This window comes from Sus scrofa, chromosome 12 (genome assembly GCF_054392235.1).
Source record: "Sus scrofa isolate SSC_HxYL_T2T_F1_AM1 chromosome 12, Sscrofa_HxYL_maternal_Yorkshire_Landrace_v2.0, whole genome shotgun sequence".
Taxonomy (NCBI): Eukaryota; Metazoa; Chordata; class Mammalia; order Artiodactyla; family Suidae; genus Sus; species Sus scrofa.
In genome coordinates, this window is record NC_139394.1 from 12,452,643 (window position 1) to 12,468,568 (window position 15,926).

A 15,926-nucleotide genomic window follows, 5' to 3' on the forward strand; every position below is an offset into this window, starting at 1 on the left:
TCGCCCTTGAGTCATGGTCAGGACTTTTGCACAAACCAGGAAGCAAGCCCATCCATCCTCCATTCCCCCTCTCCTAGTCCTTTGCTGTTTCCATCGCATCCCTGGATAGGAGTGGACTGTTAAGTGGGGACGAGGGAACACCAGAGGTCAGGCCCCTGAAACAGCCCACTGTTCCGTGATGCAGAGATGGTGGCTTCAAACAAAATCCTGGCATCTGCTGATGACTGACACCCAACAGTCCCGTGAACCCTTCTCCTGCCCGACACCCTAATGGATAAGCATCCACACCAAGGCCCCCGAGGTCCCTGGCTTTCCTTCTGCCCAGCTTGTTCCATAGGCTCCATCAGCTACTACCTGTTGCCAATTATGTGGTGACATGTAAAAAAGCACAGGTGCTTGACTTGGGGGGGGTAGTAGCTGATAATAACTGCTTGAAATGTAACTAAATCAAGTACGTGTGATGAACAAGTGATCTTCCACCAGATAAAAGAAAGGCTGACATCTTGGATGATTTTAAAATAAGGCACGCCGTTTATAATTTATTTCCCGAGCACTTGCTTTCTCTCCCAGTAGCCATTTATATACGGAGCACTCAATTCAGGAAGGAATTTTAAACATGCCATGTGCAATTTTTTTCTTTCTCTTCCTTTACCAGAGAATGTTCACAAAAACATTAGTGTCCATCACCTAATTCCCATCACATACAATCAAACTGACCCAAAGTTTCAGTCCGTTTACCCCCAGACGCCCATGACCTGCTTCCAAAGAGACAGGATCTGGGGTTTGTGTCAGAGGTTCACTGGTGTCTGTAATTTCATAACCCTTGAAATGAGGAAAGGAAAGAATAGCTGGCAACTCTCCAAAACACCTACTGATGTTTATGCACGGAAAACAAATATTCTTGAGTGGGAATTCCATTTCCAGCCCACAATGCAATTCCCGAAGCATGTTCACTTCAAGCAGCTAATGACTCCTAATGAAATCTGCTGAGCTTCAGCCTGTTTTCCACGGTCTGTACAGAAGTACTTAAAATTAATCAGTGGTCACAATCTTTGCCTTCCAAGTACTAAATCACAGTCTGAGTACCAACTGTCTTTCTTTGTTAAGTAGTTTCAACAGCATCTGATACAATTTTTTTTCTTGGATATTTTTTAAGCCAGCGCTGTAATTTATTGTACATACAAGAAAAACCCGACCTTTCAAAGGGTAGAGACTTGGATTCCTGGAGGAGGTGTCAGATGACCCTCCCCAGGCAGAGCGGTGACCAGGCAGAGGTGATTCAGTGCACGAATGTGAGGCCTTACTGATGGCTGCCGGCCACAAGGCAGCGCTTACACAGATTCCGGCCCTGGCTTTGGAAGTGGCTATAAAATCTGTTGCTTCCTTATCATCTCCATGTCTCAGTTACCGTACAAAAAAGGGCAATTAATCCCTGGGCAGCCGACAACAAAGAAGGGTGTGGGAAAGAGAAAAGAATTTGAAAGACGGTAAATAAATGCTCTGCCCTGTCCATTCCCGGGAAACCAGATGATTACAGCCCTGCCCACGGGCCAGAGTTTTGGAGGGTCTCAAAGGGCCCGTGGCACGCACCACAGCACAGACAGCAGAACACAAAGCAAGCATCCACTGCAATTCACAACGTCCTCGGCAAATGGGCGCTGACTGACCAGCACAAACCTGCTCCCTGGCATCTGGGAGGGGACCTGCACGTCCCTCCGTGGGAGTCAAGGCCACAGTCTCTGGACCAGGAAAATGGAACCAAACAAAGCTCCTTCTGCCATCACTTGCTAGTGTGCCGAGCATCCTCCCAGCACGTCTGTACCCGGTAGGCTTTTTCACAGAGCGTCGATTGATTTTACAACTAAACAACAACCATAACATCAGAGGTAGAGAAAGTAACAGTAAAACCGCAGCTGCTACATAAAATTCTCACACAGCTCTGCCTCCGGACCCCCAAGATGAGACTGGAGACCGTGGTAACAAGTACTTGGACTGACGGGAGATGACTCAGTGGTTTTTATCCTAAGTAGATGTGCTGCTTATGGATTTGACCTTTGACATGACAGAAGGTATTTTTTTTTTTTTCCCATAGCACAATTTGAGGCTGTCAGTATTTTCTAGGGAAAAAAAGTACCATATAATTTTGTTTGAGCAAATGAGATGCCATAAAAAGTAGAAGTATTTTTTTAAAAAAGTAGAAATAAAACTGCTAAGTACAAAATAATATTTTAATAATACATGAACATGAACATGAAAACAATGTAAACATGTTAAAAGTTCTGATATGATACTACAAACGGGATTCCGATCAGACGCAACTGGTGAAATTCTACGCCAAAGCATTAACGAGGCACGGCGAGAAATCCTTTCTTTTCCCGATAGAGCCAATTCTCAGTACACGCTCAAATGCACGCGGAAATGGAAAATCCGAACTAAAGGAATGTTCAAAAAATAACTTAGGCAGACACGAGTGAAGCCATCCCATTAGTGCAGAGTGATGCATGTTTTTATGATCTTAATTACATTTAAGTATTTTAAAATGTCATGGATCTCACAGATTACTTGACAGAAACCTTCAAACCTGTTGGAAGAAATCCACACTGCGGCCCAGACAGTTAACTCCACTACACTCTCCTGGTGCGCAGGTAAAGCCTTCATGCAGTTACCTGAAAATCAAAAACCCCAAAGTTAACAATTTTCTCTAGGTTTAATGGGCGTGTCAATAAAATATGTTTGAATTCAGGAGGAGCTGGAGAGAGGTTAAAAAGATATTTGATATCAAAATTTTATCATTTATACTTATAAGAGATCAAATCCCATCGACACCAAGCAACAGAATTATTTGAAAAGTGACTCACAAAGTTTTTACTTTTTTTTTTTTTTTAATCGAAGGACAGTTGATCTACAATATTGTGTTAGTTTCAGGTGTACTGACAAGTGAATTGGTATATTTACAAACTGTTTCTTTTTCAATTTTTTCCATTATAGGTTATTAGAAGATGTTGACTATGGCCCTGGGCTATACAGTAAATCCTTGTGGTTTATCTGTTTTATATACGCAGCAGGTATTCAAAGTTCCTAACTTTCAATTCAAGGCCCAATAAACGGCTCAGCCTTTCACTGCACTAAGAGCAGGGCTGTTGACGGAATCAGAGCGGGGAACATGATCTCTGTCAGCGACGTCTGACAGCGCTGGACTCAAAAGCTCTGCATCCCCGAGAAGCGCTCTGGGGGCACCAATATTGGGCAGGTGTTGTGACATCACTGAGCCTTTCATCTGTTTGGGGCGGGAAGCGGATGGGTGACAGTGCCAGGCCTCGGGGGATGTGGGGCTTTGAAGATGTGGGCCCACAAGAAGGACTGCATCATCTCACTGTCTTAGGAAGACAGTGTCTCCTTAACCCGCACCCAGGCTTCAGGACAAAGTCTGTCGTGAGTCTGCAGGTGAGGCCTGGACTTGTCAGATACCGGCTGACTCACCTGTTTGGACAGTACCCACACAGCCCCGTGATTACAAGGGGCGGGGGACCTCTCCAGGACAGGCTCTTTACTAAAAATGTCTTTTTTTCCCAAAGTATTTTAAGAAAGGTCTTAACAGCCAACCAGGAAGCTCACGGAGCAGACAACACAAACTCATGAGAAAGCCCTCGGAGGGCGGCTGTACCTTCTGCCCTGGTACGATGTCAGCTCCTCTTGAAGGATGGATGCTCTTTTCTGCAGGAAGCTAACCTAGAAGAGACACCTCATGTGAGAAAGGATGAAGGTGGCTTAAGCGGCAGCGTTGTGCAAGTGGAGTAGGGTAGGAGCTTATTTAAATTCAGACAACCCTCTGGATACAACACAGAGGATCTGTTGCATGTTAATGCGGTGCTTTTTTATATTTGACCGCATTGCATCCCTCCTGAGAAGTCTTCAGAGACTACAGAACCGAGTTCAAACCCGGCACAGCAGAGCCATTCTGATCCGGCCCCAGCCTATCTTTGCGGCTTCATCTCTCTTCAGGCCCCTCCCACCATCACCACCTTAAACCCCAAGTCTTGCCCACTCTTTGGCCCTTTGACATGGGCCATGTTCTCTCTTCGGGATGACTGGCCAACTACCTCCTATTTGTCCTCCACTACGTGGTTCAAGGTCACCTCTCCTACTGAATTCCTTGACCCCTCTCCATGCTCATCTCCTCCCGTCCTGGGCCCCCTGCTCTGTGCTCTCCTATTCGGCTACTGGCGCTGCTTGTGCTTCTTTGTTTTCCCGCCTCTCCTTCAAACCCGAGAGCTCTCCGGAGCAGGATGACCTCTACTCATCTCTATCCCCAGCTTCCATCCCGGGCTGGGCACGTGGCTCGTGTGCCCTCGCTGTTTATGGGTGAATGAGTGGCTGAGTGGAACGGAAACCACTGCCTACTAGAAACCTTGATCCATCCTGGGGAGTCCCTGAGGTTGGAGAGACAGTATTTTGTAGTGGAAAGGGCCTGAGCTTGGTGTGGAGTTAGGCCAACTTGGGTTCAATTCCTGGCCTGGCACCTACAGCTCTAGGAAAGTTCCTAGTGCTCTCGTTGCCCCGTCTGTGAAATGGGGTTAAGGACAGCCACTTTCCAAGATTGGGAGGATGACACGAAATGACCACTAGAAACTGCCTAGTACAGAGCGCCTGGCAGGTACCACGCCGCCGCCCCCCCTCTGGAGCGGCTTGGGATGGAGGACACTGAGTTGCCAAGTATATTCCCTTAACCCAGACCTTCGCCACACGGTTGGATTATTTTCAAGCACAAATTCCTATACTCTTAAAGATGCCTACATCAGGTATAAATTCAAAAGCACCTTATACAACCAAAGAAATATGGTCTGGGGATAACTTAGGGCTTCATGTAATCAAGAGTCAGTGGTGTTTGATCACTTCGGAATTGTTTACTCTCGCTTCTTTGGTCTGAACGGAAACCATGGCAACGGTTGGTTCTGAAACATAGTTATGCAAGAGAGTACAGCTGGCAGAATAGAAAACGTGCTTGTGAGAGAGGGGAGCACAGTTTTTCGAAATGGGTACATGTCAAAACGGTCCCCTTGGTTTTGCTTATTTGTAATACCATCCTGCTCTTCATTTTATCCAGTTGCTCAAAGGACCCACAGGACAATTGATAATTTTGACAGATGGATGGACGACACTGATTCCACTTCCCTGCCCCCCCTGTGATCTGCCATCCGAATTCCAACAATTTTCAAAAACACAGGCACCTGTGCTTTCAAACTAAATTTGCTCACTCTATGGCCTGTGACTCCTCCATGCAGCTGCCGATGCTGAGGCCCCAACGCAGCTGGCAGCGCTCTTTCTGGGTCAACATCCAGTTTTGGGAGGCTGGAGTGGCTTTTATTACAGTGAAATGATATGAATGATAACAGAAGCCCTGCAGGTGGATATCAGATTTCTTTTCTTTTTTTTTTTCCTTAAAAAAACTCCTCTGAAGGTGCTACACAGCTGACCCTGAGGAAGCCCCCCTACAAAGTTAATGGGTAAACCACACCTCGGGAGAGCTGTTCACAGAGAGAGAGAGATGGCTTAACCCTTTCTAAGTCAGCACTCTCCTGCGGGACTCATTCTCACATGCAGGATTGAGCGCAGCACCTTTCCTCTTAGCCTTTGGAAGCAACAGCTCACGGTAGTGTAAGGATTGATGTAATGACCTTTTCATCTTCAGCTAAGAGATTCTGACTGAGGGGAACATAAGAGGTGCAGCTAACATTTGCTCCACACAGTCTTACGCATTATAAATGGCGAATGTGAATATCATCAAGTGATGTCATTTGTCTTACTTGTAAATCAATTTACTGAGCCCTGCTCTGTGACAGGCATTGCTCCTGGCACGGAGAGCAAAGAAATCTTTCCTTTGTGAAGATTTGCCAGAAATAAAGGAGTGTGCTTTAGGAGTGTCTGCTGTAGCGCATTGGTTCAAGGATCTGGCATCGTCTCCGCCCTGCGACACAGGTTGCAGCTGCAGCTCGTATTGAATCCCTGGTCTGGGACCTTCCACATGCCATGGGTACGGAGAAAAAAAAAGGATGCTTTAAATTTCTAAGTGTATTAGACATGGGACTATATGAACTCTTTCTCATGTTGAGTTCAAACACTCAGTTTTTTAAAAAAAAGAAATTAGCAATATATAAAACTAAAGCTATGTCAAATATACATGGCAATACATAAAACTTGTTTTAGAGAAAAATGTAGGAAGTTTTTAAATTAGTATCTAAAGTGAAGTCAGTTTTCTCCCTCATAAAACCACTATACTAAGAACGACCCATTTCAGCAGAAATACTTAACCTAATTGTTTGAATACCTTGTCATTGTCTTGCCTTGGTCTTAAAATCTATCTTGTTATCCTAACAATCATATAAAATACAGTGGAATAAAAATGCTTCTGACTTAGCCATGTTTTTCATTTCTGGGCACTTTCACACAGGAAGGAATCAGCGATGTGCGAGGGATGGCATTTGGGGCCTGCTACCAAGAAGAAAAGGGTGAGCCTGTACTGGAATGTGGACTGTAAATAAACGTAACCAGAACGGAACTTTTCCATTTCAAGGATGCTTTTAAGAAAATCTTATCAAGACAAAGCGTTCTTAAACTGGTAAGAAAAAAATTCTAAAAAACTCCCCAAACCAAAAGACAATTCATCCTGGCACTAGGTTATCCTAGGACATTGCATTGATTTCTGGCATTAATTTAGAATCAAACTTATTATTATTATTTTTTTTTCCTTTTTGCCATTCCTTGGGCCGCTCTCATGGCATATGGAGGTTCCCAGGCTAGGGGTCTAATCGGAGCTGTAGCCGCCAGCCTATGCCAGAGCCACAGCAACTCGGGATCCGAGCCGCGTCTGCGACCTACACCACAGCTCACGGCAACGCCGGATCGTTAACCCACTGAGCAAGGCCAGGGACCGAACCCGCAACCTCATGGTTCCTAGTCGGATTCGTTAACCACTGCACCACGACGGGAACTCCAGAATCAAACTTATTAATTGGTATATGCACATCACGTAATAAACCCTCGGAAAATTCCCTGAGTCTAGTCATGAATTACCTGTGACTTTAGGGAGGAGATAGTGTCTTCAAGTTCTTGTCTTAGCGATGCTGGCATCAATCCTTTCAATTTTGTTTCATACTCTTGTCGTATGTAAGTTATCTAAAGTGGAAAAAAAAAGGCTCATTTTTTTTTAACCACAGAAATGATCTTTTTGAATTCAAGAAATCCCAGAATAATATCCATTCATCACAAAGGTAAGTTTGTTACACATGGTCAGACACCAGACAACCAAAGTGAAATAAGGGGAAACATAGTTACGAACTTAAAAAGATATTCAGTCTGTCCTTGGGAGTCTTGGAGAGACATTCCCTGTGGCAACACTTTGTTTCTTTAAAATCCTTTTCACACAATTTCCAGCACTGGATACGTAAAACACCTGTTCTTCTTCTCCACTCATGATGTATGCATGATGCTAATCCTACAGCCTCTTCTTGATCAGGACGTGATTATGATCATACTAAACAGTGATTTGAGGACAATTCATGCTATGTTGTTGGTTTGATTAAGACCCTCCCCGAAACTGTCTAGACACCTGGGTGCTTGATATAATCATTATGATTCTGAAGATATGAATGAAGGAAAATCTGCACAGCTGTGTCTCCAAGTCTCCCCTAAACAGGTGGACCAGAGTATCCTTGTCATCATGAGTGGACTTGATTCATGAATTTCCCACGGCCTCCAGAATACAGTCAGGTTTTGCTCAACTAACTGATGGTCACTGGGCTGGTAAAGGAAAGGCTGGTGGCTCATCCCATTCATCTCTCTAAAAGCTGAAGCTAGAAACAGATGAAGGTGGAAGGCAAGCCTTTGGAAGAATATGCTTGAGCAGGATGAAAAGGTGTGTTTGAGTGTAAAGATGAGTGTGAGTGTGTCTGTCTTGGTGTCTTTCTCCAGCTCTGTTTCTTTATTTCTCTTTGTCCTGAGATGCTATGGAATGAGAAAATTTGTTGCATGTGCTCTGTGTGACTTAACTAAATAGCAAAGCTGAATTTCAATGTATCCCACAAATGATGCATTGGACATACCTGGAAATAAGGTAAATATGAAAATATGTGCAGCTGAGTTCAGTTAGACAAGTCTATGGGTTTACTGAGGATAATTTAAAACTACTAGCCTTTAATTCTCAAATTTTCTTATACTAAACTAAGCAAGAAATGTCCTCTAATAGTTACTTTTATTACCTGTTAAAATACCATGGCAAATGTTCTAGAATATAGTTTTTCAATTTTTGACAAAGTATTTTTTGGGGGGGGGTCTCTTTTTAGGGCATATGGAGGTTCCCAGGCTAGGGGTCCAATCGGAGCTCTAGCTGCTGGCTTAGGCCACTGTCATAGCAATGCGGGATCCGAGCCGCGTCTGCAACCTACACCACAGCTCATGGCAACGCCGGATCCTTAACCCACTGAGCAGGGCCAGGGATTGCCGCGTCCTCATGGATACTAGTCAGGTTCGTTAATCACTGAGCCACAACAGGAACTCCTGACAAAGTATTGCTTTGAGGTATGTTATACTCTTGTGATTTATACTTAATAAATCACGGATCCTTAACCCACTGAGGGAGGCCAAGGATTGAATCTGTGTCCTCATAGATCCTAGTCAGTGGGGGAAAAATGATCTCCCCCACTGATGCAACATTTGATTTTTCCCCACTTTATAAACTTCTTGGTCTTAGGTCCAACATCTATCAGCTTACTCAAGTGAAAGGCAAACACAAAGTAAAACACATGATTTACAAATCCGACCTTAGGGGCAACCTTTACCAAGGACTCAGAGGCCACTATATATTGACCTTTTTCACTCAACAGTGGCTCTGAATTTTGAGCTACTACTTTTAAAAAGGGCTCATGTTTGCTCTATTTCTTCCACCTGTGGTTGTTTAGAATGTCTGCCCACTGCCTGCACATGTGCAAGACAACTTGGCTGGGTATAAAAATGGTCCTGTCCTACTTTCTTTCTCTCAGAACTTTGGAATGTTTCCTCAATGTCTTCTGGCACTGCTATGGTGAAATCTGAAGCGAGGCTAATTTTTTTTCCATGTTGAATGTGACTTTCTTTCTCTGCTTGGATGCCTATATGCTCTTATATTTGCTTTGATTCAGTAATTTCACTGGGACAGGTTTTGGTATTCATGATTCCATATTAATTTTCCTGAGACATTGTGTGTGTCCTTTTTATCTTTATATTCAAATCTTTGAAGAAAAGTTTCTTTTGTCAGAAAAATTGTTTTCTATTATAGCTACATATATTCATATTATGTACTAATTTTTTCTATTTGTCCTCTTCTCTGGGAACAGAGATTTTGCATGCGTTGGCTCTTCTTTGACAATTTTCCATAATTATAATTTTCTCTATTATTTCACTTTCTTATCAACTTATATATATTTTATATTTTCATTTCATTTTGTGTGATAGCCATATTTCCTTATATATTTTCAGTTATGATTTTCCTATTTTTGTTTCTTCTAATATGGTTTTCAACTCTATAATCTTTGATTTTTGGCTACCATTTTCCCAAGCTCTGAGAGATCACTTTTCATCTTTGCTGAATTACATCATCTTTAAACACATCTCTTTTCTTCTTCTTCTCTCTCTCTTCCCGCAACCTTTTCCTTGACATAGATATATCAATGTGTTTTGTAAATGTTCTGACTTCATGAAGAACTGTTTCAAAGAACTATAATTTTTCTGAACCTTCTCCCTCTTTCTTGAGTAATTTCCCATTTGACCTATGTTTTAACTTGCTTTTTGCTTACATTCCTTCTTTCTCTCAATCTAGCAAGGATCTTGTGCTAGTTCCTTTTTCTTAAAAAAGTTAAAATTTCATTTTTGAATGGAATCAACTATTTGCTGAATGTTGAAGTAGGGGGAGTGAGCTGGGGCAGGTCCCAACTATGATTTGTTGTCTTCAATACCCTTTCAAACAAAATCTATTATTTTGTTTGTTCTTGGGGCCCATCTCCTCTTAGTTCTCAACTGCTTTGCTAGTCATGGCCAAATGTTTAAGTCCTTTAGTTAATGCTCATAGTTCTTCTTGCTCTTTTTTTGGCCATGCCCATGCCATGTGGCAATTCCTGGGCCAGGGATCAAACTGGTGCCACAAGAGTGACAATGTCAGATCCTTACCCCACTGAGCCACCAGGGAACTCTGCTCATAGCTTCTCTTGTCTCACCCCACTTTGTTTTTATTTTATTTTATTTTCCCACTGTACAGCAAGGGTATCAAGTTATCCTTACATGTATACATTACAATTACATTTTTTCCCCCACCCTTTGTTCTGTTGCAACATGAGTATCTAGACAAAGTTCTCAATGCTACTCAGCAGGATCTCCTTGTAAATCTATTCTAAGTTGTGTCTGATAAGCCCAAGCTCCCGATCCCTCCCACTCCCTCCCCCTCCCATCAGGCAGCCACAAGTCTTTTCTCCAAGTCCATGATTTTCTTTTCTGAGGAGATGTTCATTTGTGCTGGATATTAGATTCCAGTTATAAGCGATATCATATGGTATTTGTCTTTGTCTTTCTGGCTCATTTCACTCAGTATGAGAGTCTCTAGTTCCATTCATGTTGCTGCAAATGGCATTATGTCATTCTTTTTTATGGCTGAGTAGTATTCCATTGTGTATATATACCACATCTTCCGAATCCAATCATCTGTTGATGGACATTTGGGTTGTTTCCATATCCTGGCTATTGTGAATAGTGCTGCAATGAACATGCGTCACCCCACTTTGATTTTCACTTCTGATGCTATCCCTCTATTGGAAGCTAGGTCATAGACAGCAGAAAATTGTGTGTGAGCAAGGCTGTTCTTTGATCACCACTACCCCTTCCATCACTTTTAAAATTCAGTATGCTCTAGTTTCTCAACTTTTATTGAGGAGCCTGGCATTTCCACTTTCTATCTACTCCTTTTTTTCTTTGTTTTTGGGATTTCGGTGAATCTGAGTGAACTTAAAAAGTGCCCTTGGAAAATGTGAAATTACCTCACCTATGAGTGAGACTGTCTATCAGGAAAATATTACTAACCTGAATCCTTAAACCCAAATCCTGAATTTAATAATCATTATACCAAGCGGAATCCCATTACTTTAATAAAGTCATGGAAAACTTTAACCAATATGTTTTACTCTATTTATGAGGTTAATGACGTTATTACCAGCAAGCGTTTATTGAGTGCTTTCTTTGTGCTGGTTACAATTCTAAGCATTTTAAGAAGTTCTGCATTTTAATCCTTCTGACAACCCAGTGAGGTAAGTACAGAGGGGTAAGCTATGATTTGAACTCAGGCAGTCTGACTGTCAAGCATATATTCTTAGCCACTGTGTTCTGCAGTTTCTCACATAATCCTTCCACATGCTGACATGTTCCCTTCACCTCCAAAGGAAACGGATCTCGCAGACACAACCAGTTAGAGTAGCTTCATCCACCGCACATTGGTGCTCTTCCTAACCTAACAGGGGCTGGAGGACATCCTTCCAGAGAGCCGGCTCGTCCTGGCTCTGGTTTTTTTTTTTTTTTTTTTTGGTCTTTTCTAGGGCCGCACCTGAGGCATATGGGGGTTCCCAGGCTAGGGGTCGAATCAGAGCTACAGCTGCCAGCCTACGCCAGAGCCACAGCAACGTGGGATCTGAGCTGCGTCTGCAACCTACACCACAGCTCACGGCAACGCCGGATCCTTAACCCACTGAGCAAGGCCAGGGATCGAACCCGCAGCCTCATGGTTCCTAGTCGGATTCATTAACCACTAAACCACGACAGGAACTCCAGTTTTCTCTTTTTATATTTACCCATCATGGTTGAGTGTTTGAAGCACCCCATAACATGACTGGATAGAGCCTTCTGGTATAAAAGGACAGACTATAACGTGCCTTTTAACTTAATATAGTAAAGCATGGGGATTGAAAGCCCAGATTCGGGGATGGAAATGTCTGGAGCTGAGTCTGGGCTATGCCCTGGGAAGGCTAACTCCTCTGTGCCTCAGTTTCCTTATCAGGAGAATGGGAATTAAAACTGCTTTCTCAAGGCTATTGTGAGGACTAAATGATTTAATGGACAAGTTTTAAAAGTGGCACTTAGTAAACGTTCAAAAAATGTTAGTTATTACAGCATCATATAATGGAGAGTATCTGCAGGTAAATTTCATTATACTATTATGTTTAGATGTCATGATTTGTATATGTATATATTTCATTTAGCCAATTTTTTTTTTTTTTTTTTTTTTTTGCTTTTTAGGGCTGCACCTGTGGCATACGGAGGTTCCCAGGTAGGGGTCAAATTGGAGCTTCAGCTGCCGGCCAGCCTATGCCGCAGCCACAGCAACAAGGGATCTGGGCTGAGTCTGTGACCTACACCACAGCTCATGGCAACGCCGGATCCTTAACCCACTGAGGGAGGCCAAGGATTGAACCTGTGTCCTCATAGATCCTAGTCAGGTTCATTAACTGCTGAGCCATGAAGGGAACTCCCTCATTTAGCCAATTTCTATCAGTAGCCTTTTTGCTAATTATTTGCAATACTATAAATCCTTATGGCAAATTATTTGCATGCATTCATGATTAACCTGAGGATTCCATATAAATCTCTTTTTGTATTTTTACTATTCAATGACTGAAAAAGTATATAATGACAGAAAGCGTCTGTAAATTCAGAGTCAACTTTAAATGGATTTTCATTTTATAATTACAACAATCTACATACATTTGGAAAACAGTGCTGTTTTTGAGCAATATTATGCAGCCAGGCTACCAACAATGGTTGGTGTATCTGTGGATTTTCTCAGACTCTTGCCACAGGTGGGAATCGCTGCTCCCTGCTAAATGATTTAAGGAGAGCTCAGCTAGAAACACTCTCTCCACCCAGCCTGGATTCCTACCAACTAGAAATACATGAGAGGGCTAAGGAACATTACCAGATGCTTCTACTCAATGTGGCTTAGTTTATTCAGAACCCTGTCCTAACGCCCGGCTTAGCTGAATGCCATAAAGCCAGCTGAGCTGGCTCCGTGGCTGGATGGCAGAGGCTAGAGATGGAGGGAAATAACCAGAGCTAACTTCGGGGAGCAGCCTACACTCTGAGGGAAGGTGACCTGGGTGGGCACCACAGTAGGGGTAAGTAGAGGGCATTCCAAAGACACCAGGCTTTGGGTGGTGGAAGCTAGGTAAGAGGTCAGCAGGGTGCAGCCCAGGGAGCGAGGCGCTGGGGGGACTCAATGCAATGCAAACAGGAAGGTGGAGGATGTTTCTGAGCCATGATGATGGGCCTTTGTGTGAGAGAAAGGTTCTGCATGGGCTTTTTAAGGGAACGAGTGGGTAGAATGTATAGGTTTGATACTGAATTCCAATGCGGTTTGAAGAATAAGAATGAAAGAAATAGTAGTGAAAGATGATGCCAATAATTGCTCTTGTGCAGCTGAGAAAAAAAGCACTGCCTTCGAAGAAATTTCATTTTTACTGGGGTTGAGGTTTTATATGTTGCCACAGCAACTTCCACGAGCCATCTATCCTAAGCAAAGCGTGCTCTGCGGCACAGCCTGTGTACTTGGAGTCTGAGATAGGAAGCAAACTCGTCAAAAGTGGCCATAATTTTCTTAACCTTCCAAATATGCATTTCCCCCTCTTTCTTCAATAAAGTTTTACCTTATGGTTCTTTATCCCAACCGGTGCCCCCTCGTTGGTGGCTGCAGCTCAGAGGAGACCTCTGTTTCCTGGTCACAGGGACCAATTTCCGCCCCAAGAGAGTGAAGCCTGCTGCTTCCTGGGCCTCGGGAGCGGGGGCGCCGATTAGGAAAGCAGCTGCTGACCCCACAGTGGAAGGGCGGCCTGAACTAGTTTTTAGAGAGGGTGAGGTTCTCCGGAAGAAGGAACTGCTTTCTGGTACTGTGGAGAAAACTGTCGCCTGACGACGAAGGCAATGGTTTGAACCCAGAACTTAATTAGATCTAGATGCTCTAAATCCACCTTTCGTAACTGAAAAGATTCCTGACACCAAAAAGAAAATGTGGGTCTGGTTAAGTCTGGTAAGAACTACGGACACACATGGAAAAGGTGGGAAAATGGGTAAGATCATCGAAGGCCAGAAAATTACCAATAAACTGCCCAAATCTGTTCATGCACCAAAGACTTAACTATCTACAGAGACTGAGGTTGTGAGTGAAATCAACATGTGTGATATTAAAATTCCGAATGTGATTTTGCCCATAAACTGTACCTCTGATGGAGGTGAACGGCTGAAACCATCCAATGGTGCTCAGTAAACAACACGGCCTTCGGAGGTGCTCGCTGAGAATTTCACGTGTGTGGTTTTGCACCCATCCCCCCCGCCCCCCCTAGCATCCATCCTTTCAAGACCTTCTGGTAACTGGATCCCACCCCTCCCCCCCCACCGTCCCACTTGTCACAGGTGTGGAGTCGCAGGTAAGGGGTACGTTCCAGGGCCTCGCTGATTGTCATATCACATTCCCCTGTGCTGTGACGGCTGAGGTTGAGGGCTGGGTATGTGATCTTAGTTCAGGAGACCAGCCACCCAGAGTCACGGGACAGACTTGCTCACCCGCCGGACTTCACATAAGGGATGTCACTCTGGGGCTGTGACAACCATCTTGCTCTCAAGATGGCTTGAGAGAGGAGACAACCCAGAGAAAGGAGAGGCTGAACCTGGGCCCTTAATCAGGCTGCAGCTGCCAAGAGCCTTGTCCTTTGACATTTCAGTTCGGGTTGCATTTACTGTCACTTGCCACCAAAATATTGCTCATTAAAACAAGACAGAACAGGAGTTCCTGTTGTGGCTCAGTGGAAATGAACCTGAAGAGCATCCATGAGGATGGGGGTTCGATCCTGGTCTTGCTCAGTGGGTTTAGGATCTGGCATTGCTGTGAGCTGCGGTGTAGGTCGCAGACCAACCCCTAGCCTGGGAACTTCCATATGCCATAGTGTGGCCCCAAAAAGCAAAGCAAAACAAAAACTCACCAAAAAACAAGGCAGAACATGCAAAATATTAACCTGCATTTATGCATTGCATTTGTTCAACTAGAGGTCAGCACACTTTGCCTTGCAGACCAAGTGTGGCCCACCAACTATTTTTATTTATTTTTTTTACAGCCATGCCTGTGGCACATGGAAGCTCCCAGGCCAGGGGTTGAATCAGAGCTGCAGTTCCAGGCCTAAGCCACAACTACAGCAACACCAGATCTGAGCCCACAGCTGTGACCCATGCCACAGCTTACAGCAAGCTGAGCAAGGCCGCTGAGCAAGGCCACTGAGCAAGGCCAGGGATCAAACCTGCAGCCTCAGAGATCAAACCTGCATCCTCAGGGAGACCACGTTGAGTCCTTAACCCACTGAGCACAATGGGAACTCCCCACCACATATATATACATACATATATATATATATATATATTTTTTTTTTTTGCAAATAAAGTTTTACTGGAACACAGCCACGCTCATTTGTCTACGTATTATCGATGGCTACTTTCCCGTGATGTGTCAGAGCTGAGCAGTCTTGGCAGAGACCCTCAAGCCCACAAAGCCTAACACATTTTCCATCTAGCTCTTTACAGAGAGCGGGTTGACGGACACCACAGGACAGGGACACGGCCCTTTATGACTGCTGCAGCTCAGACACTCAGCTCGGTGTCTGGCCTATGGGAGCAACGCATTCAATATTTGCTGAGGGAGTGAACAAATGAAAACCTCAGCGCACACAACTGTTGGTGTTAGGTCAGTCTCTGCCTTAAGATGACAGGATCTTCAGAATGTCTGGAGTAAACTCATCACCAAGCCTTTCCCGAAATACAAAGAGCGGATTTTGTCATCAGGATATTGCAGTTCTTAATCAGGAGGCCAGCTTCAAAGC

At 43.9% G+C, this 15,926-nt stretch overlaps 1 protein-coding gene across 16 annotated transcripts in view; it reads right to left on the minus strand.

Moving 5' to 3' along the window:
* Positions 1-2,210: 2,210 nt before the first annotated feature.
* CEP112 (centrosomal protein 112) overlaps positions 2,211-15,926 on the minus strand; it is a 417,919-nt gene continuing 404,203 nt past the window's right edge. For all 16 annotated transcript variants that reach the window (XR_014820925.1, XM_084983965.1, XM_084983960.1 and 13 more), the window contains 3 exons: positions 7,072-7,173; positions 3,665-3,729; positions 2,211-2,666 (listed from right to left, as the gene is read on the minus strand). Coding sequence is in view for 15 of the 16 variants with exons in the window: in XM_084983965.1 (XP_084840091.1) it covers positions 2,663-2,666; positions 3,665-3,729; positions 7,072-7,173 (171 nt within the window). In the remaining variant the exon portion in view is untranslated. The remainder of the gene's footprint in view (positions 2,667-3,664; positions 3,730-7,071; positions 7,174-15,926) is intronic.